Source organism: Amaranthus tricolor, chromosome 9 (genome assembly GCF_026212465.1).
Source record: "Amaranthus tricolor cultivar Red isolate AtriRed21 chromosome 9, ASM2621246v1, whole genome shotgun sequence".
Taxonomy (NCBI): Eukaryota; Viridiplantae; Streptophyta; class Magnoliopsida; order Caryophyllales; family Amaranthaceae; genus Amaranthus; species Amaranthus tricolor.
The window spans coordinates 20,594,537-20,618,442 of NC_080055.1; the positions used below are offsets into that span (position 1 = coordinate 20,594,537).

General features: G+C 29.4%; 3 protein-coding genes across 3 annotated transcripts; all 3 read right to left on the minus strand.

Annotated features, from left to right (window-relative positions):
* Positions 1 to 379: 379 nt before the first annotated feature.
* Positions 380 to 2,938, minus strand: LOC130824648 (profilin Sal k 4.0201-like). Its single transcript, XM_057689735.1, has 3 exons — positions 2,664 to 2,938; positions 1,617 to 1,754; positions 380 to 816 (listed from the first exon to the last, which is right to left on the minus strand). Exons 1-3 carry the CDS (start codon positions 2,793 to 2,795, stop codon positions 682 to 684), a joined length of 405 nt encoding a protein of 134 aa, XP_057545718.1. The 5' UTR covers positions 2,796 to 2,938; the 3' UTR covers positions 380 to 681.
* A 2,664-nt stretch (positions 2,939 to 5,602) lies between these two features.
* Positions 5,603 to 10,524, minus strand: LOC130824646 (class V chitinase-like). Its single transcript, XM_057689732.1, has 2 exons — positions 6,978 to 10,524; positions 5,603 to 6,270 (listed from the first exon to the last, which is right to left on the minus strand). Exons 1-2 carry the CDS (start codon positions 8,056 to 8,058, stop codon positions 6,248 to 6,250), a joined length of 1,104 nt encoding a protein of 367 aa, XP_057545715.1. The 5' UTR covers positions 8,059 to 10,524; the 3' UTR covers positions 5,603 to 6,247.
* Positions 10,525 to 11,729: 1,205 nt separating this feature from the next.
* LOC130824647 (class V chitinase-like) lies at positions 11,730 to 13,950 on the minus strand. The gene is made up of 2 exons (XM_057689734.1): positions 12,841 to 13,950; positions 11,730 to 12,093 (listed from the first exon to the last, which is right to left on the minus strand). The coding sequence occupies exons 1-2, from the start codon at positions 13,916 to 13,918 to the stop codon at positions 12,071 to 12,073; spliced, it is 1,101 nt and encodes a 366-aa protein (XP_057545717.1). The 5' UTR covers positions 13,919 to 13,950; the 3' UTR covers positions 11,730 to 12,070.
* Between the last annotated feature and the right edge of the window lie 9,956 nt (positions 13,951 to 23,906).

Genomic DNA, 23,906 nt, shown 5'->3' on the forward strand with positions numbered 1-23,906 from the left:
TATTGATGTTGTTCTTGATGATCAGAATTTAAGTATATTTTTATTTGTGTTCATTACCATCCTCTCATAAGAATTTTCAAAAGACATTGCTATATGAAAGGGGAAATCTTGCTAGTGATGATATGAAATTGCTTTAATTCAAAGAGACCTAATACGAAAACAATTAACTCATAATTCTTATTGTGCTCTTTACCATCCTCTTATAAGAATATTTACCCTCACGATTTTTTTATTGTTAAATTCTGTTATAGTCGAATCTTTCATTTTTAAAGTTTGTATTTTTTATTTTCACATAAAATCAAATCTTTGAATATAGAGGCAAAACATTAAACAATAATTAGATCAATTAAAACATCGATTAAACAAAGCTAGCAAAAAATTATACAATAAGTTAGGCTTGATTTTCACTAAAAAAAAAATTGAGAATGACATTCAAAAAAAATTATAATGTCACAAGAAAACAACATATAAATAAATAACCATGCTCATAGGCAATGGTATACACAAATTGAATGAGTACGTTTTCCACACATTTATCGTTTGCACCAAAGCTCCACGCTTAAATAATGAAGTATAACACATAAAAAGTAATCAAATAAACAAGAGAATAATAAAAGTATCCCAAAAGAATCCTAAGTTCAGTGTCCTTAAAATGTATAAGTAATAAATAGTGTGTTGAGCCTAAATGCCCTGTTCAATAAGGTAGTCACCCAACCTCTCAACAACCATGTTGCACTGTCCTGGAGTCACTGGCTCGTTGTAGATTCCGAACACCAGAGCTTGGTTTGTCTTTTTAATACAAACTCCTCCAGGTCCCTGAACACACATACATTAGTCTAACACTATCAGTTATTTTTCTAATTAATCACTTTAAACAATTAATGATCACTTTAAGAAGGTAAATAATCACTTTGAGATAGTAGATGTATATTCGGTCTACCCAATAGAAATATTGACTCATTTGAAAATCGTAAAGACTTGTATGCGGCCGCCTCATGCGTGTGGCAAAAAAAACTTTATTAGGCTAAATTTAATTTTTTAGCTAACGATTTCAATTCTTAAAACACTCATCCCACCACTTAAAATGCCAATTCTAACTCTTAAAACCCCTACTGCAACTCTTAATTTTATATTTTACTTACCTCTACAACTTTAAAATATTCATTTCAAGACATAGAATGTTTATTCCTATGGTTTAAAGTTTGTCAAATCTAAGACTTAAAACACCTATTTCAAAATCCAAAATGTCAAATTCAAGCTTTAAAATGACAACTTTAAAATTATGGGTTGAACCTGTGAGTGGTCGCCCGTATGCGGCCATCTCAGAGGCTTTTAAAATTTATATTTAATTTATCATGTGAAGTTGCAGATATTTTCTTTGTTTTTACTTACACTAATTCAATCGCTAATATCTCTAATTATACACATTAAAAAATTATAGAAATTAAAAATTAATTAAATTCACATTGAGACGATTCTAAAAAGATCTTAAATGACAATTCAAACTTGATAAATAGTCTTAAAAGTGCATTTGGGTGCAATTAAGAAAAAGGAAAGAAGTATATTTTTATTAAAAGTCAATTTAATACAAAGTTATAAGATATAGTATGTTATACCTTCTTTCCACGAATAACAGCACCATGTTCTCCGGCAATAACCATGTATTTTTCACCTCCGAGATAAAGACCAGTAGGGGCCAAGGTATTCGGTTCTTCGAATTCCTTTAATATAGCCGTTATCTCTTCTTGTTTAAACTGCAAATCATCCAAAACACATATACACAACTTACCATCTTTTCATTATGCTGAGATCATATATCAGTATTAACAGATCTTGAACAATTTTTATAGGCATGGCCGTTTCTGAGGGTGGTTTTGAAGTGTAACCGTATAGCCCCAATTTATGAAATGGCTTAAATTGAGTTAATCTTTATAATTAAAAATTAGTATTTGCATAAGTATCTTTTAATATGGATCGAACTTGCTACATTAGGTTTCTCAGTTAAGCGCAAAACTATTGTTGTACTACAAGAAAAATAATCGAAACTTTAATATAAGTAGGGTTCCAAAATTTTCAAGAACGACACTATTTATAAGCCAATCACTTTAATATAAAACCAAAATAAGAAGTATAAATAGGGAAATTCCACGTGGTAATCCTGAATTATCAATTTTTCCACGTGGTAGACAAACTTTTTTTTAATCCACGCGGTGAACTTAAGCTTCCAACTTTTCCACATGGTAGGCAAAAGAAAAATATTTTTGTCAACTTTACACGATTTTTCCTTAACATAATGACTTTTTTTCAAAAAAAATAGACATCCTAATCACCCTAATAGATCATATATTTCGTAATGGAATCGAAATGAGTACATAATTTAACCAAAAATTTAATATTTTTTTTACTACATAAAAAAGTTGAAAATCTAGGATTAGCATGCGGATATATAATCTACCACGTGCAGGCTCGACCGGACAGACATCAATCAACATATGCTATGAAATGTTATAGGCATAAGAATGGACTATATATTAACGACCGAGCTACTAGTGGAAGATGGTCGACCGGTGATCGAAGACTGACTTGAAAAAAAACATAATACATTTTAGCGTTCAACCTCATCAAATGGTTAGATGTAGATGAAGAAAGAAGAGAAGATAGACCTGCGGGAAAGAGGAGCTTTGAGCCCAAACGGTACCATCTTCAGAGCCAATAATTGCAGCTGAATTAAGATGATTGCCAGTTTCTTCAATTTGGCACATCAAATGTTCATCAATGTATGTTTGCCAAGACATTGTTAATTTATTGATAATAATATATCTTAAGCTTTGTATATTCTAAACAAATTTGAGAGATTTTTCAATGAGAATTGGGAATGTATGTATTATGATCACAGCCACAGGTCATAAATAGAAGGATAGAGATTAAATATTAATTAATTTTGAGAAATCAATTATTAGAGAATGTAATTAAACATCATTATTGGCCCCATACTTGTTTTACAATTGAATTAGTGGCATTCACGTTCTCCTCTTTTTTAGGTCTCCCCCACTCCTCCCCCTCTCCTCTCCTCTCTATTCATTTCCTTTATTTTGACCTTACTATTTTGCATTCTAAATTCGGTGTTACAACAATCATGATTCTTATGATAATTCTTTAGTTTCAAAATTTTTACATGATAGATAAATTTTTTTATTCAATGGTAACCTTTTAGTTTTATGTCAATAATTTGCATGAATATTTGTTGAAGATTTCTTTAATACTAGATAGATTCTCGTATAACACACGGATGTTATGAATATTTATTAATATTATATTGATATTATTTTGTCATATTAATTCATTTACAACATAAACTTAATCGTTAAATCTTTATATTGATAATATAATTATCAAAGCGAATAAATAATTTATAATTATATTAAAAAATATATGTGAATAAATAGACAAAAAATTACCAGTAATCAATAACATTTTATCAAATTGATTATCGTTAAGCTATATTGATGAAATCATAGAACCCAAGTAATTAAGTCAAGAAATGTTCGTTAATAGTTTAGATTAGATTTTAATTACTACAATTTTAACATATAATAGAATATCGCCGTTGAAAGATTTAGATTTTCCATCAATATATTACATTTTAATTTAATTTGTAAATTTATATCAAATATTTATAAAAGAATTACAAAACATATAAAACTATAAAAACATATAATACAAATACTGAGCATAAAACTTAAAATCGTGTATATAAAAATAAAAAGTTAAATTATTTTATTTTTGTCTCTTTTTGATTGGGTCACTCCAGTTTTGATAACAGTTTACTAAAGCAAACTTTAATTTTCTCTCAGATTTGGGATGAAAAAATTATATATTTATATAATTAAATATAGTATATCATTAGATCACATGCATTTATAGTCAATCAACAAATATTACATGTTTTAATGAGTTAACTATTTTCTTAAATATCAATTCAAATATCAAAATTTTCTATGTCAGTAATAAAAAAGAGCGGGAAAATTTTTTAATGAGAGTGCGACACGTGTCACAAAATATTTCTTTATTAGTATATTTTATTGATATTTTATTGATTATTGATGCATTTATAGTCAATCAACAAATACTACATGTTTTAATGAGTTAACCATTTCCTTAAATATCAAGTCAAATATCAAAATTTTCTATGTCAGTAATAAAAAAGAGCGGGAAAATTTTTAATGAGAGTGCGACACGTGTCACAAATTATTTCTTTATTAGTATATTTTATTGATTAGTATAATAATAATAATAATAATAATAATAATAATAATAATAATAATAATAATAATAATAATAATAATAATAATAACAATAATAATTATAATTATAATAACAATAATAATAAAAAAATTTTAAAAAAAATTTTTTAAAAATTAAAATTTAAAAAAAAAAAAAAAAAAAAACCAGTCGCACGTTCTGTGCGACTAGTTTTTTTTTTTTTTTAATTTTTTTTTAATTTCGACTTATAAAATTTCTTTTGTTTAATTAATTCATTTTTTAAGTTACTTTTATTTAAATAATAATAATAATAATAATAATAATAATAATAATAATAATAATAATAATAACATTTAAAAATATAAATTAAATATAATAATTAAAACAAAAATAATAATTTAATAATAATAATAATAACAACCACAATAATAATAATAATAATAATAACAATAATAATAATAATAATAATAATAATAATAACAAAAATAATAATAATTATAATAACAATAATAATAAAAATTAAAAAAAAAATTAAAAAAAAACCAGTCGCACAGAACGTGCGACTGGTTTTTTTAATTTTTTTATTTTTTTTCTTTTTTTTTGTTATAAAATTTTTATTATTATTGTTATCATAATTATAATTATTTTTGTTAATATTATTATTATTATTATTATTATTATTATTATTATTATTATTATAATTATTATTATAATAATAATAATAATAATAATTATTATTATTATTATTATTATTATTATTATTATTGTGGTTGTTATTATTGTTATTATTAAATTATTATTTTTGTTTTAATTATTATATTTAATTTATATTTTTAAATGTTATTATTATTATTATTATTATTATTATTATTATTATTATTATTTTTTAAATAAAAGTAACTTAAAAAATGAATTAATTAAACAAAAGAAATTTTATAAGTCGAAATTCAAAAAAAAAAAAAAAATTAAAAAAAAAAAAAACCAGTCGCACAGAACTTGCGACTCAACTGTGCGACTGGTTTTTTTTTTTTTTTTTTAAAAAATTTTTATTGTTTATTTTTTTAAAAATTTTTATTATTATTGTTATTATAATTGTTATTATTTTTGTAATTATTATTATTATTATTATTGTGGTTTAATAATAATAATAATAATAATAATAATAATAATAATAATAATAATAATAATAATAATAACAAAAATAATAATAATTATAATAACAATAATAATATAAATAAAAAGATAAAAAAAATTAAAAAAAATGAAAATGAAAAGTTATTAACTCCAATGGCACTTTTGTAAATTTTTAAAGTCCAGGGTCAAATTCGTAATTTCATTCGAAGGGGGGTGGCGATAAAATAAAAAGGGTGGCGACAAATAAGAATCGGGTTTTTTTTATTGCAGTTTCTACATCTTTTTGCATAGGCAGGCCCACCCTTAAATTCGCCGGTGCTCGCAAATGAGTTTAAGTTTTCTGTATTTATATTATATCTAAAATAGTGCACAAAAATGTTGGAATAATTTATTTCGGATTGATGAATTAGAGATGGTACGTAATGCATTTATTATAAGTCATTCAATTCCTTTCTTTCACTGTCAAATGGTTTTGAGTTAATATCTCAATGGTTTATGAAGTACGTATACCTCATATTTTCCTAATTATATACTGTTATTAACAATAAGTCCAGCCTAATTTAACATGTGGTATCAGAATCAATGATTTGATCAAAATAAATTTTAAGTTTGAAAAAAATGATATTCTTATCCTAATTAATTACACCCACATGAGAACTTAGTAGGGGTTTGCATGAGAACTTATTCTTCAATACATTCCACAAATACTAGCTAGGATTTAAACTTCTTTCCATATTATTTTCCTTTATCCCTTTATGATAATACAGAGATTCGATACTTATATATACTTCACATTGTTGATTTATTAGTGTGATGCCTTCTGCCTTCCTTGCTAATTTTCAGTAGTTACTTATGCTTCCCATGTCTGTGAAGCTGCAATAGTCATTAAAGTTATGTAAGATTAACTTCGAAATAACTCGTTTCATTGTTGGTACTAAATGATATTAATGGTTGGGGATGAAATTTTTGATCATAAATTTTTTTTTGTTTTCTTACAATTTTCTATTAGCACGTAATGGGGAATAAAAAATAGACTTTGAAAGTAGATTGGGGCCTCTGTTGGCCCCTATGTGGTTCGCTAGTGAGACGAAATAGCTCATCTTTAAATGGTAATACATTGAAATGATTTTTTAAAACAAAATATTTTCTCTGGTTTTTAATAGTCGTTACACTTCTGTTTTTCACGTTATCTAATGCACGCTTTTAATTATAAATAAATTTAATTTCATATGATAAAAATTCTAACAAGTTAATAGTATAAAAATATGTATTAAGCGAATCAAATAATATCTCACTTAACTATGTTTCACATTATATATGAAGAAACATATATCATATAAGATCAGTTGATGAACAATAGTTGCTACAGAAACTGTAACAACTACTGAAATCCAAAAGAATTAACATAATTGAAATTGAATAAGCATCACCTTTTAACTCGTGAAAACATTTACTACTAAAATTACAGTAACTTTCGGTTATAATTCCACCATTAAATAGAAACAATCAAACAAGCCATTAAGTGTTACATTCACATAAATTGAATCTAGGAATAAGTAAATGGTGAACAATGAACATACCTTGTTTAGAAAGAGCCCAATTACTATCTTGAACAATATTCCAAGCAAAATACCCAAGCAAACCACTATTCTTAACGTACACAACCTTACCAGAAATAGCCTGTAAATCATCATATACAACCCAAGTTGTCCCAGAATAGCAATAATTAGTAACATAACTAGAATTATATTTAACAATAGCACCCTTTTCACTAATAAAATCCCTAATCTGCTTATATGTAGGTGTTCCATCATCCCCAAAAGAAGTATCTCCCCCAATTGAAGGTGCTAAAATACCATTGTTATTAGCATTTTCCAGTTTCCAAGCATACCCATAAAATGGGATCCCTAAAACCAACATTTTAGCAGGAACACCAGCATTAATCCATTTACTAATCCCATTACTACCACTTACTGGGCTTTTAGGGTTTCGAAGTGGTGCGTGGGGCCGGGTTACAAGAGGTTTTGGGGCCCACCCAGGACCATAGAAATCATACGCCATAACATTGATAAAGTCTAGATTCTGGCTTATGGCTTGGATTGGGAATCTTGCTACTGAATTTGCATCAGGAATGTAATGGACTGCTGCTGTTAGTAACAGAGGAAGCGATCTTGCTTTAATGGCGGCCCGCCATTCTTTAAGAAGGACTCCATAGTTGTTCATTTCTTCGATCGTGGTCTGTTGTTCCCAGTCTAGGTCTAGACCATCATACCCATAAGCTATGGCTTGGTTAATGGTGGAATCGATGAAGGTTTTTCTTGAAGAAGGTTGACTAGCCATGGTGTTGTAATCTGATGATTTTGCTTTTCCTCCTCCTATACAGAGAAGAGCTTTGACGGATGGGTTTTTTTGTTTGATGATATTTGGAAATGTGGAACATTCTGGATGTACTGTGATTTGATAGGTTTGGGTGTTGAGGTTTGCAAATGCGCAAAAGAGATGAGTGAAAAGGGTGGAGTCTATGTTGGGTGCTGTTATAGCGTCTTCTTCCGACCAATAACCGCCTTTCACGGCGGTTGTGTGGTGGATATGGAGAAGGGAAAGGAGGGTGAAGAAGGAAATAATTGTTGTTTTAAGAGTGTTGTTTGTGAAAGAGGCCATTGGTTGAAGATAAAGGATGGAGTTGAGGAGTTAGGATAAGTAGAAGGTTTTTGCCCGTCTTGTTTGAGAACGTAGAAGCTTATATTTTAACTTGACCCATATTTCATTTTTTTTTTTATTAAAAAAAAAAAAAAAAAATCTCACACTCTCATATAACTTTTCAAGTTTCCCTTTTAAATTTTTTGCGTGACAAAACCAATGAACTTTTCCAAAGCATTGAACTTTCATTTCAACATCCCTCTAAATTTCACTTGCTTTTAGTTTCTTTTTTTCAACTTTTCAATTTTCGATCTCAGGTTTTTTCATTATCGTACTTCAGTTCTCTTTCTCGTCTTTACCATTTGTGATTTTCATCAAATGTATATATTAAGAGTTTTATTTTAATAACTTCACCATTGTCATATCATCTTCACTATTTTTGTATTTTGGTGTCAAATTTGGTGCTTCATCTTCACCATTTTCGTTTTTAAAACTTCTATTTTCATTTTTTTGGGGTTAACTGTGTTATATATTAATTGGAATTACAATCCTGTGATTTTTTTATTTAAGCTTCATCAATGGTGGAAAACGATGATATTGAAGAAGACAATAAAATTGAGACTAAAGAAGGAATGTATGTTGGTGTTTTAACCTAATTAAAGTTTGTAGTTTACTATTTTAATATTTAAAATTTGTTTGTTTTTCGATTTTACCTATTCTTGATTTTAGGGTTTAAAAATGGAATAGATAAGTGATGATGCTGTCTTGGCTTCTGTATTCGCAAAGAAGATCAAAAAGGTTCCTTCTAAGAATCAAAATGACAATTCTCAACAATCAAAGGTGGTTGATTAAGTACTCAAGCAAAGGGCTTATAGTAGTTTGAATTATAATATTGTGTATTTGGATTTATAATATTGTGTGTTTTGATTTATAATAGTGATATCTGTCGTATTATTATGTATTCATATTTGAGATTATGTTGGAATCATAATAGTGTGTATTTGAATTTATAATATTGTGTATTTGAATTTATAATATTGTATATATGGGTTTATAATAGTATGTATTTGTGTTTATAATTGTGTGTAGGTTATAATATTTGGATTTATAAAGTAATGTTATAATTCCAACTATATAATGTTATACCCCAACTAAACAATGTTATAATCACAATTAAACTATGTTATAACCCAACTAAACATTGTTATACTCGCACAGTCCCACTACATCAAGTTATAAAACCAACTAAAAATGTTATAACCCACACTTTACAATATTATACTCTCATCTACATCAATCAATATCAAATGTTCACAGTTATAATACCAATTATATTATGGTATATCTACAAATATATGTTCTTATAATACAAAACATATTATGTTATAACCTTAAATATATGTTGTTATCGCCCCAAAATATATTATGTTATAACCCCAAATATATGTTGTTTTAACACCAAATATATTATGTTATAACCCTAAATATATGTAGTTATAACACTAAATATATGTTGTTATAACCCCAAATATATTATGTTATACTTTCAAATATATTATGTTATAAACCCAAATATATAATGTTACTACACAATGTTATACTCCCAACTACATCAACCTATGTCAAATGTTCACAATTATATTTTGGTTATATTCCCAAATATATGAATTTATAACCACAAATGCTTTTATTACAATTCTCCAAAAATTAGTCATAGTTATCTTCTTCAACATCACTGTTTCTGTTTTCCACCATTGATGACCATTGATGAACCTTAAATTTTAAGAAAAAACCAGAAGAAACCACAATTGCTTTTATTACCTTCCCCAAATAGTAGACATTGTTGTCTTCTTCAACATTAGTGTTTTCCATCTTTGATGAAGCTTAATTTAAAAATAAAAAAAAAACACAATCGAATTCAAGCATCAGAAGGAGGATACAGTTAAAGGTTGTAAAAGGGAGAAGAAAAAACTGATGTATTCATAATTCAAGTTATATATTGCTTTGGAATAGGTAGTTAATAATTAGACGTTTTCAATTCCCAAGCACAATACACGCGCTTTAGTTTTCTGAAGTAGTAGCTTTTTTTTCAAATAAACTATCAGATATGGATTGGACTCCTTGAGAAACATCTTTACAAAAGACGGTCTCTCAAGAGAGCACCCTTATATTTTTATAATACTAGTATCATGTGGAGGGGGTCAAGAGTTAAATTATTTAAGTGCGGTTTAGAGTCAATGTGCATTATTGAATTGAAGCACTAATACAAAGCATAAGAAAATAAATAATTGGTGGTTACAGACAGGTTTAAATGTGAATCAGAGTTAATGCGTATTACTTTCAATATTCCTAATATTTTACTTTAATTATACATAATAAAAATTATAAAAAGTTAATACTTCCTCCAATTTATTAAATATCTCATTTACTTTATGCATTCTATTTAATATATTTATTTAATTATTAATATTTCAAATTGTGCATAATTAAAAATTATGAAAAGTTAATATAAATAGTCCGTGCATTGAGACGAATCAAACAAGATCTGACTTGACTATCTTTTAACTTATAGATTAATAATAAAATATAAATAAAAAGTAAGAGATGAATAGTGTTCAAAAAACAAACGGGACATTACTAGTGAATTGAAAGGAGTATTAATAATTTTTATATTGAAATAAATAAAACAATATTTGATCTGATAATGTTTTAAGTTATAGATGGAATCCATTTAAGTGTTCTTTAGAGTCACCTTGCATTTTGGGTAGTGGAATGGATATCATTGGGCCAAAATATGGATTATTGTTGAATTGTAGCACTTGAAGAAATTAATCAAATGTAGAAAACCCCTTTTGACATTTCAACGCTTGTGTACAAACATTTCTAGCGACCGCACTACTAAAATCTGATGTTTTGGAAAGTCATCGCTTGGCCGATTATGCCTTTTTCTCGTATAGGCTTACTATCACTTAATAGTAATTCCTCGTTTTATTGTACTTCTTTTTACTATGCATTTTCAATTTAATCATTTTTAATTACTTAACATTATTATTTATGGTAAAATATAATTATGTAAATGTCTTTTTTACTTTTACTTTTTTTTCTATCTCGTATCTTATTATTTTTATATTTATCGCTTTAGAAATAATAATATTACAATATTTTTAATTTTTTTACAAATTCTTTATGTAGTGAATAAAACAGAATGTATGAAATATGTGGTTACACCCACTCATTACTTAATTGATGTGGGTACTCATGTTACTCACCATTTTTCAAAATTTATTATTATCTTATTATTATTCTTCTAGTGTCCATGTCACCACCTATCTTCAATATTTTACTCCTCTTGTTTTTTTTCTCAAATTTCTTCTTAGTTTTTCTCCGTTTTTTATTTGTTCACCGTGTCCGGGTAGACATAACTAATAATGCTCTATTAGTGAATCATGGTAAATTTTGGCTGATTTTTGTTATTAATCTGTTTTTTTCTTTTTTATATACTCCCTCTGTTCCAAATTACTTGCAACATTAGAAAAATAACACTATTTATTCATCACTTTTAATTTGTAATTAATTTTTAATCTATAAAATAAACATAGTCAAGTGAGATTGTATTTGATTCGTATTGCAAAAATTAGTTTTTAATTAGAAATATTAATAACTAAATTATTACATTAAATGCGTATTGCAAATAAATTAAAACGGTAGAAATATATTTAGATTATAACAGATAGATTTATAGAATTATGACTAAAATGAATATGAATCGGCTATTATTATGACGTCAACCATTACGACTCGTAAGTTTATAGAAGTATTAGTCAACTCAACAGTAGTCGTACATGGCGCCCGCCAGCGAAAAAAGAGCCAGTATTCATCTACAATAACTGTATTTACTACAAACACTGCATGTATATTAAGTTAAGATTAAACTTTATTGTATACTCTATCATTTTATAATCCACTTATTCCTAAAACATTCTTGATTTGATCATATGATGATTGATGCCTTTATTTCTTGATTGTAGGTCATTTATGCTCCCCATGTCTGTGAAGCTGTAACAGTCATGTACCAAAATAAAGTAAGATTAATTAACTCTTAAAAACCCAATCATTTTTTTTACCATTAACTATTATGTGAAGGAAGGACTCTTCAAATGGTATTAAAAGCCAAAGGTCTCTAAACAGGCGTGTAAGATTATAAAATATACATTAAATCTTGTATAATATCGTCTCATCATAAGACGAATCTATATAATTAGCTCATTTAATTCTCTAATCATTTTAAAACAATAAGTCTACATTAGATCAGTCTAATAAAGATGATTTTACCGTGAAATTTTTAATTTGAGAATTTGTGTAAACCTATCATGAATCTCAACTATCATCTTAAACTTTTGAACGAGTTAGTTACTTAAGATATCAAAGTGGATACCTACTTTATTTATGTGTATCCATCTTAAGCTTATCCTTTTCTATTTACATCACATAATTTAATTGTTTAAATGAAAAGACTACACATTACTCCTCACAGTCTATTGAATTTGCATTATTTTTCATTTTGATTCGTCTCACTTAATTAGCATTATTTTTATTTTAGGATCACGACACATTACATTCTTTTAATCTCATTTATACATCTTTAAATCTCTTTTAATTTTATCCATACAATTCGTTCACCCTTATAATTTATTACTATTTTTTAAAAAAATTACCTACTTTTGTTGTGAACTAAGTCAAAATTAGTTTAAAAATTTAAGCTAGGGCCTAGTAGCAAGTAAATGGTGGAGAGTGGAGAGATACCTTGTTTAGAAAGAGCCCAATTATTATCTTGAACAACATTCCAAGTAAAATACCCAAGTAAACCACTATTTTTAGCATACATAACCTTAGCAGAGATAGTCTGTAAATCATCATAAGCAATCCAAGTAGTCCCAAAATAACAATAATTGGTAACATAATTAGCATCATACTTAACAATAGCACCCTTTTGACTAATAAAACTTCTAATCTGCTGATAACTAGGTGTTCCACCCCCAATAGAAGTATCCCCACCAGTAGAAGGTGCCAATATACCATTATTATTAGCATTACTCAATTTCCAAGCATACCCATAATATGGAAAACCCAAAACAAGCTTATTAGCAGGAACCCCTGCACTAATCCATTTACTAATCCCATTACTTCCACTTACTTGACTGTTGGTGGGGTCACGGAGATTTGCGTGGGGCCGGGTTACAATCGGTTGTGGGGACCACGCTGGTGCGTAGAAATCATACGCCATTACATTAACAAAATCTAGATTTAGGGTTATTGATTGGGCTGGGAATTTGGCTACTGAGTTTGCATCTGGGCTGTAATGGAGGGCTGCGGTTAATAACAGAGATGGGGATCTTGCTTTAATGGCGGATCTCCATTCATTTAGAAGAGTACCCAGATTGTTCATTTCATCGATTTCGGATTGTTGTTCCCAATCTAGGTCTAATCCGTCATACCCATTTGCTAAAGCTTGGGTTATGGTGGAATCAATGAAGGTTTTTCTTGAAGAAGGTTGACTAGCCATGGTGTTGAAATCTGATGATTTTGCACTTCCTCCTCCAATGGAGAGAAGGGTTTTGACTGATGGGTTTTTTTGTTTGACTGTTTTGGGAAATGAGGCGCATTCTGAAGGGAGTGTGATTTGATTTGTTTGGGTGTTGAGGTCTGCAAATGCGCAGAAGAGGTGAGTAAAAAGGGTGGAGTCTATGTTTGATGAGGTTATGGATGTGCCTGGGAACCAATAGCCTCCTTTTACGGCGGCGGCATGGCGGAAATTGAGAAGGGAAAGGAGGGTGATGATGGATATTGTTGTTTTTAGAGAGTTGTTTGTGAAGGAAGCCATTGTTATGAGCTTGGAGTTGATAAGATAAATGAGTAGGGAGACTATTTATAATAGTCAGATCGGATAAAACTTTCATTTAATTTGTATTATTTTATTTTATTTTTGAATTATAATTATTTTTTTATAACATTTATACATTTAATTATTTTTTAATTTCATCTATACAATTCATTCTTTTACTTTATTTATTATCATTATTCACGTTTTTCTTAAAAATCAACAATCTTCTCTTTGTAATCAACAAGTCTTGTTTGTATGGGAGGATTTCACTAGTATACAAGCTCATATAATCAGTTTATTTTTCAAATTGATTATTTTAAAATTGTAAGTAATTGCGTTAAGATTTTAAATGGTTATTTTAATATTTTATTTTAAGATTATAATTAATTATTTTAATATTAAAATTAATAGTTTAAAGTTTATAATTAATTATTTTAAAATTATAAATATACATTAATCCATGTTATGAGAATTTGTCGTTGTAGTACGTTTTTGACAATTCAACGGTAGTGCATAAAATCTTCTTGCAACTTGCACGACAGTCCACAAAATTCAATTGCATACTTTGAAAAGTCATTTGATTGCAAGATTATGCCTAATATCGTATGACTTATAAGTTATCACTTATGATTACTTTATATGCTACAAACTGTCAAATCGATTATTCGAGTTATAAATTGGATTATTTTGATCACATTATGACTTAGTTGAGCTATTCAAATTTATTTTCATGGTTCGTTGTTATCGAATTTATAAGCTGAATTTAACGAGTTATGAGTTTGCATTTTATTCATATAATATAAATTTTTATATGATTTTCCATATTAAAATGGATAATATATACCACTTATATTCTTTATGGTTTCATCAACAAAATATAGGCTTAATTTATGAAAGTTATTAGAAATATCTTGTCATGACAATAAAACATTGACATGATACTAAAATATGAACAAAATTAAAAACACACAAATTTAAAAAAGGTCGAATTAAAGTTACATGATCTGCGTTGACCAACATCTTTATGAAATCCATTTCAAGTTAATAGTGCTTATTCATCGTTTTGATGAATTTTTTTCATTTTTATTTAAATCTGTTCCAATGAATTTGCATTATTTATTATTTATATTTTTAAAAATGACTCTACCATTTAACCAGTTAAACTCGTTATATTTTTTCTTCTATTACTAAATACTCCACCATTTTAACTCAGTATAACTAATCTTATAATCTTCGTAGTAAAAACAAATGGGGCAAAAAAACTAATATTGATTAATTTTTTTAGTGTTTGCTAGAATAAGATATTGTAGTTGAATTACAAAAACTTGTACTTTTAAGTTGGCAAAGAAATTTGTTATTCCTCACTCAGAAGAACCGTGTAAACTATTTTGTATTTTTGTTATTTAACGTGTAGGGTGAGTTTGTTTTATTTTATGCAGTAACGGATAGGATTTAGGAGCTCTACGCTGTAGGATATTTAAAAACTGAAATTGTCAATTCACAAGAAAAAAATAAAAAATATGAAAATTGTTGAAATATAGTATGAAAGGTAATTAATGAATATAGTGTGAAAGGTAATTAATGAATTTACCCTAATGTAAATGCATTCAATGTAATTGTGGATGAACTTGCCTATAAATATGAAAGTTCACCATTGTAAAAACTACACCAATGAGTAAAACATCTTTGTCTTCTAACTTTTACTCATTCTACTTCCTCCTTATCTCTCTAAGTTTTAACACGTTATCAGCACCAGCTCTACCCTTAATAATCAAGAAGGTAATATCTTTAAAAACCTAATTAAGCATTTTTTTTCTCCATCGGTACCCACAAATGGACTAACAATCAAATGGTGTTAACATCATCATCCAAGGTGTTTCTAACACATTTTTATATTTTATAATTGAGCATAATTCCATACCCTTCACTACAAACCCAGCAAGGACTGATTTAGATCAGCTCCGACATAATAATCCCAATAATACTAATGGTCCACTAGTACCACCAACTCGTAATTCACATGTACGACCAACTAATAATCCACTAGTTCCACCGACTAATATTCCATCGGTACGACCAACAAATAATTCATCAACACAACCAACTAATAATGCCCCAACAATAACAACTGAAAATAAACCCTCACCAAGTAATAAAAGAACCAAAGATGATGAGGGAAAAACAAATACTAAACGTTGCAAGATAAATTTAAATGATCCATAAAATAATTTATTGGACAATACGTCACCTTTACGGATGACAAGGACACTTTATTGCTTTTGTTATTGTTTTATTTTATACCGCCTATATGGCTGGTTAACTTTTTTCTTTTTTACCGCCTAAATGGATGGTTAGTATTATTTATTTCTTTTGTTATTCTTTAAACCGCCTATATGGCTGGTTAATTGTTTTACCTTTACCGCCTAAATGGACGGTTAGTATTATTTTTATTCTCGTATATTTATATGTGCATTTTTTATTTGCAATATTTGCAATTATATCCATGTGCATTTTTTATTTACCTTTTAATTTACGTATTTCTTTTAAGTATACATAAATAATACGGTATATTGTACAATTTGGGATAACCCTCTATAAAATCGGATTACCCCAATTTTTTTTACCTCATACCTCTAATCCTTTCAACTTTACTCTTTACATCAAAAACCCTTCTCCTTCTTCCTTCCACCGGCAATGTACCACCATCACAAAAACAATCCATCTTCTTCCTCTTCCCATACTTTTAGATTTGAAGAAAATTTGGTCAGACTCAAATTATATATCTCCTTAAGTATAGGTTTGGTGATCCTTCTTGTAGCATTAGGAATTATAATAATTATGGAGAAATAATTTATTTTGAAGAAGAAGAAAGTACAAAATGCACATGATTTTTTTTGTCATATTTTCTTTTGTTTGTTAGTGCATTTTGTATGATAAATTATACTAATATATTATGTAAATGCTATTTTTTTTGCCCTCTTTAGAATTTATTGTCTTTAATTTTTTTTCTTTCTTCTCCTTGTTATTATTATTATTATCATTCCTCTTGTTCTTGATTTATTCCTAAATTTATTTTCTACAACAAATTCATAACAATAAACCAAGGGGGAGAAGATTATGAAATTAAAACATCATAATTTTTCTAATGGTTTATTATTATGAAAATATAAGAATTATTGCATTGTTATATACTTACAAAACAATTATATATTATGTAGCAAGTATGACAGAAATTACCAAAATATTATTCAACATATTAGACTTAACTAGACAAAAATTATTAGAATGGAAAGAAGATGCCATCATGAACTTAGAAGCTCAAGGACTTGAACATACTGTATTGGAAGTAAAAGAAAAGGATCCAATAGATGGAACTCAAGCTACCAAAATCCTTAGTCCTCTTGAGGCATCATATTCATGATAGCCTTAAATCTGAATATTTATTTATAAAAGATCCCAAAACATTGTGGGACTTTCTTGTTGAAAGATTTGATCACCACAAAAGGGTGCTTCTTCCACAAGCTAGCCATGAGTGGAGGAATTTAAGATTTTTTGATTTTAAGACTCTCAGTGAGTACAATTCAACATTATACCGAATTGCATCAATGTTGAAATATTGTGAGCACCCGGTGACTGATGCAGAAATGATTGAACTCATATTATCTACTTTTCACTCAAACATTATTCTGCAACAACAATATAGAGAAAGAAATTTCAAAAGATATTCAGATCTGAGTGTAGTACCCTCACTAGCTGAACAGCATAATGATCTTGTCTGGAAAAATCATAATATGAGACCTATTGGATCTCAAGCTATCCGTGAGACACATCCTACTAAAACACATGTGCCTGAAGCACATGCTGTTGAAAATAAAGATCGTGGAAATTATAATAACCGTGGTAGAGGACGCGGAAATTTCCGAGGAAGAGGACGAGGACAAGGTCGTGGAAATTTTAATGGACATGGTAGAAAGGTTCAAGGATTTGGCAGATGCCACTTTCCCCAAAATTATCAAAATGGTCATTACAATAATAATTCTCGAAGAGGAAAACAAGTTGGTTATCACAATAAAAATAGCCATCAAGAAGGAAAACAAAGTATTTGTTACAAATGTGGCATGACGGGGCATTGGGCACGTACATGTCGTACTGCCAAACATTTGGTGGAGCTGTATCTAGCTTCCCAAAAGAAAAAGGGAAAAGGTGTGGAAGCAAACTTTAATGAAGCAAGCACCTCAATGCCTAATGTCGATCCTTATAATAAAGCAAGCACGTCAATGCCTAATCTTGACCTTTCAGACTTCTAGTTAGATAGCGATGAAAATGATAAAGAATATGACGAAGATATTTGAATTTTTCTTAACAATGTTGTGGTGCTTATTTAGTTGTATTTCTTTTTATATGCAATCTCCTTTTTATGTATTGATATCACCTTATGTTAATGAAGTTTTATTTTAACTATCTATTTATTAAATATGAATATATGGATCAGTTTGAAAATAGAGTCAAATATCAATGCCTCCTAGATAGTGGAACAACTCACACTATTCTAAAGCACAAAGAATACTTTTCTGAGTCGAAGATGGTGAAAGCAGATGTCACCACAATCTCTGGAACCACTACACTAATAGAGGGATATGGAAAAGCTCAAATAATACTTCCTAATGGGACAAAGCTAGCAATTAATGATGCTTTATATTCGAGTAAATCTCGACGAAATCTCATAAGTTTCAAAGATGTACGCCAAAATGGTTATCATTTAGAAACAATGACCGAAAATCATATTGAATATTTATGCATCACATCTGAAAAATGCGGCAAGAAAAGCATTCATGAAAATTACCAGCATACTCATCGGGATTATATCGCATTAATATAAAACCGGTTGAGAGAAACATGGTGTCTAATTAGAAGTTAGATAATAAAGAAATGATAAATTTATGGCATGACTGATTGGGTCATCCTGGTGTGGGAATGATGCGAAAAATTATTGAAAATTCAATTGGGCATCCAATGAAGAAAATGAGAATTTCACAACCAAATGAATTATCATGTTCTGCATGCTCACAAGGCAAATTGATAATCAGACCATCTTTAAATAAAATTGCTACTGAAACTCCTAAATTTCTAGAAAGAATTCATGGAGATATATGTGGGTCAATGAATCTTGCTTCTGGGCCATTTAGATATTTTATGGTATTGATTGATGCCTCAACACGATGGTCACATGTAAGTCTCCTACAAACTAGAAATGTGGCATTTGCGAAATTACTTGCTCAAATCATTCGATTGAGAAATCAATTTCCAGATTATACAATTAAGTGAATAAGGCTTGACAATGCTGGAGAATTTACATCTCAAACTTTTAATGATTATTGCACGTCAATTGGAATTGACGTAGAACATCCAGTAGCTCATGTTCATACTCAAAATGGTTTGGCTGAATCATTGATTAAAAGACTCCAATTAATAGCAAGACCATTATTAATGAGGTCGAAATTGCCATCATCTGCGTGGGGACATGCAATAATACATGCATCGTCATTGATAAGATTGAGACCAAGTGCTTATCACAAATATTCAACACAACAATTAGTGCATGGTCGAGAACCAAATATATCACACTTGAAAATATTTGGATGTGCAGTATATGTCCCTATTGCGCCACCCCAACGTACAAAAATGGATCCACAAAGAAGGATGAGAATTTATGTTGGATTTGAATGCCCATCAATTATCAAATATTTAGAACCAATGACTGGTGATTTATTTAATGCTAGATTTGCAGATTGTCATTTTAATGAGACAATATTCCCATCCTTAGAAGGAGAGAAAGTGGACCCAAATAAGAAGGAAATAGATTTCACATGGAATGCAATGCATTTGAAAATATATGATCCAAAAACGAATGCTTCTGAACAAGAAGTTAGAAAAATTGTCCATAATCAATATATTGAAAACAGATTACCTGATGCATTTGTAGAAACAAAGCAAGTGACAAAATCATATATTCCTGCCGCAAATATTCCGGCACGAATTGAAATTCCCACTGATAACAAAACCACTGAAAATGAATCTATTGCACGCCGGAAGCGTGGAAGACCACTTGGTTCAAAGGATTTGAAACAAAGAAAATCCAAAAGGTTGAATGAAATGGCAAATGTTATCAATATTACTTCTTCAATGAATCGTAAAGAAACAAGTTGGAGATGAGGATGAAAATCTCAGAGAAGAAGAAAATAATAATATCAAAGATAACAATGAAATTTCGATTAATTACATTTCAACTAAAAGAAAAATAAATCAAAAGAATGTTATTGTCAATGATGCACTTGCTCATTCAATCGCCACTGAAATAACACTTAATGAAAATGATATAGAACCAAGAACGATACAAGAATGTCGGCGTAGAAATGATTGGTCAAAATGGAAAGGTGCTATTCAAGCGAAATAAAGTCACTTGAAAAACGAGAAGTTTTTGGTCAAATTACCCAAACACCAAATGGTATAAAACCGGTCGGCTATAAATGGGTGTTTGTAAGAAAAAGAAATGAAAAAGATGAAGTGGTCAGATATAAGGTACGACTTGTAACACAAGGTTTTTCCCAAAGACTAGAGATTGATTATGAAGAAACGTATTCTTCAGTAGTAGATGCGACTACACTAAGATTCTTGATAAGTCTAACTGTCTCAAACAGTTTGCAAATGCGACTTATGGATGTTGTGACTGCATATTTATATGGTTCACTTGATACAGACATTTATATGAAAGTCCCTGAAGGACTTAAGTTGCCAGAAAACCACTAACCACGAGAAATGTTTTCCATAAAACTGAAAAGGTCACTTTATGGACTAAAACAATCTGGAAGAATGTGGTATAACCGTCTTAGTGAATATCTCCTGAAAGAAGGATTCAAAAATGACCAAATCAGTCCTTGTGTATTTATTAAACGGACTCAATCAGGTTTTTCTATAATTGCAGTTTATGTTGATGATTTAAATATCATTGGAACTCCCAAAGAGCTTGAACAAACTGCAAAATATTTGATGAAAGAATTTGAAATGAAAGATCTTGGGAAAACAAAGTTTTGCCTTAGATTACAAATGGAGCACCTAAGGGGTGGAATCTTTGTGCACCAATCCAACTATACAGAAAAAGTGCTAAAAAAATATCATATGGACAAAGCTCATCCGCTGAGCTCTCCAATGATAGTGCGATCATTAAAGCTAAAAGATGATCCATTTCGACCTTGTAAAGAAGACGAGGAGATTCTTGGCCCTGAAGTGCCATATTTAAGCGCAATTGGAACTCTGATGTATCTAGCTAATAATACAAGACCTGATATTGCTTTCTCTGTTAATTTATTAGCTAGATATAGTAATTCACCAACAAAGAGACATTGGAGCGGAATAAAACATTTGTTGCGCTACTTTCGAGGAACTAAAGATCTTGGACTATTTTATAGATCAAAGCAACATGCTACTCTTGTTGGATATGCAGATGCTGGATACTTATCAGATCCCCATAAGGCTAAATCACAAAATGGATATGTATTCACATAAGGAGGTACCGCAATATCTTGGAGATCCACGAAATAAACACTGACAGCTACATCATCAAACCACGCAGAATTGATCGCCCTTTATGAAACAAGTAGAGAATGCGTTTGGTTAAGGTCAGTAATTGGTCACATTCTAGAAGAATGTGGGATAAACTCGATAATAAATTCTCCAACTGTAATTTTTGAAGATAATACCGGTTGCATTGAACAAGTTAGTGAAGGCTTCATAAAAGGGGATAAAACCAAACACATAGCACCAAAATTCTTCTTTGCACATGACCTCCAGAAGTACAAAATAGTAAAAGTCAAACAAATTCAATCAAGTGAAAATCTTGCAGATCTATTCACAAAGTCCCTTCCATCAAAGAGATTCGAGCAACTTGTATATAAAATTGGAATGTGTCATCTATGAGATATCTGTTGAATTCAGGGGGAGAATCATATTTACTGCACTCTTTTTCCTTTCGTTCAGGTTTTTATCCCATTGGGTTTTTCCTGAAAAGGTTTTTAACGAGGCAGTATTAAATAGAAATATTGTAATAATATATATATTTTTTTACATAATTAGAATGCATTCAAAAGGGAGTGTTGAAATATAGTGTGAAAGGTAATTAATGAATATAGTGTGAAAGGTAATTAATGAATTTACCCTAATGTGAATGCATTCAATGTAATTGTGGATGAACTTGCTTATAAATATGGAAGTTCACCATTGTAAAAACTACACCAATGAGTAAAACATCTCTATCTTCTAACTTTTACTCATTCTACTTCCTCCTTATCTCTCTAAGTTTTAACAGAAATTTAGTTATGAAATTTAAGTTTGTTCATTGAACCCAAACTTTCCATGTGTTTACACTACGTACTATAGTTTTGTTTAAAATAGTGTAATTTATTAAGATGATAATAATTCAAATAAATCATCACTTTAACATTTCTTAGGGGTTGACATCATCTAGAACATAAGTCGATTGGTTCTAGACTGATTTATCCATTCGTGATTGTCAGTTAGGGTTACGTATTGAGGTATATTTAATCTAGAGGTGTTCATTCGGGTAATCGGATCGATTTCGAACGGGTATCATTCGATTCGGTTGTATTTCGGATCGGTTATATTTCGGATGCGTGTTGCGATGGGTCATACTTGGGTCGGGTCGGTTAGTCACGGTTCGGTTGAAGAACGATTATTCGAGCTTTTGGGTTAGCTTCAGTTTGGTGTCGGTTGAAGTACTTGTCGAGTTTCAATCGGTCTCGGGTTGTCATCGGTTAATAATTGGTTCGATTTTACCAAGTACAGATCGAGTTCGGGTATATTTCAAGTAGAATTCGACTATGAATTGTAAATTACTAACTACTGTTGATTGAGTCATTATCAGATTAAGTTTTAATCATTTTTTAATTGATGATTAGGTTCCTTTACTTAAAGGAAAATAGTGAAAATGCAAATCAATTAGTGATCATTATTATATTGTTACTTTTACTTGTTTGACCGGAAATTAAAATTATAAAGTTCTATCAATTTTCATATAATTCGATTAAAAGTAGTTAAATAAACATTGACCATTAATTATTAACTCTAAATATGTGAAACCATGTATTTATAAAATTTATTTTATTAAAATATTTATGACTTTATTAGAATAGCTAATAAGATGATTGAATATGAGTCAATCATACTTCTATGTAAAAAATTAGTTCAGGTTTACAGTAGTTCGATCTAAACTTCGTTCGGGTTAAGTCGGTTTTAGCCGGATCGAGTTCGGTTTTGAGCATGATTCGGGTCGGATATGACTCGGGTGGGTCAGTATTAAGTTCGAGTAATCTCGGTTAACAGTTACTTGTCGGTTAGAAAAATCGGTTACAGCTCGGGTTCAGTTTTTCCATTTTCGATTGTCAACCGGTTTGGGTATAGTTTCGGGTCAGGTAATGTCGGTTCGATAAACCTAAAAAAGGAACACATTTTCGGGTCGATTTCCTTTCGGTTTTGAGTCGTATTTTCGGGTCGGGTCACTTTTGAACAACTCTAACTCAATCCATAGTCTCAAGTGCTAGTTATTGCAGGTTCTATCGATAAAAAATTCAATTAACACTAACATTGTATTTGGACAGAGAGAAATAAAGGGGAAAAAATAAGAGAGATTTGGAAGGAGTGAGATTCTCTTGTTTGGATAATAAAAAGAGAGGGAAAAAATTTTAAGGGAAGGAGTTTGGAGGAAAATCATCGACAACTATTGTTAAGATTACAATCTCTCCTAATGTGGAAAGATTTGGAGGAAAAACATTTATTGTCCTCCTTTTCCCTTTCTTTTCCTTTTATTTCTTCTAAACAAATAAAATGCATTCTTTCTTCTTACTTGTCCCCTTTTTTTCTCTTTCCCTTCCCTTTCTTTCTCTCACAATTTATTATCCAACCATAAAGTAAAATG

Excerpts from the sequence above, each read along its gene's own strand:
- LOC130824648 (XM_057689735.1), bottom strand. The coding sequence starts at position 2,795 with ATGTCTTGGCAAACATACATTGATGAACATTTGATGTGCCAAATTGAA. Across the intron at positions 1,755-2,663 it reads AAAGCTCCTCTTTCCCGCAG|TTTAAACAAGAAGAGATAAC; the intron begins GTCTATCTTCTC and ends GATGATTTGCAG. Across the intron at positions 817-1,616 it reads CTGTTATTCGTGGAAAGAAG|GGACCTGGAGGAGTTTGTAT; the intron begins GTATAACATACT and ends ATGTGTGTTCAG.
- LOC130824646 (XM_057689732.1), bottom strand. The coding sequence starts at position 8,058 with ATGGCCTCTTTCACAAACAACACTCTTAAAACAACAATTATTTCCTTC. Across the intron at positions 6,271-6,977 it reads TTGGGCTCTTTCTAAACAAG|CTTCACAGACATGGGAAGCA; the intron begins GTATGTTCATTG and ends TGACTATTGCAG.
- LOC130824647 (XM_057689734.1), bottom strand. The coding sequence starts at position 13,918 with ATGGCTTCCTTCACAAACAACTCTCTAAAAACAACAATATCCATCATC. Across the intron at positions 12,094-12,840 it reads TTGGGCTCTTTCTAAACAAG|CTTCACAGACATGGGGAGCA; the intron begins GTATCTCTCCAC and ends TGACTGTTACAG.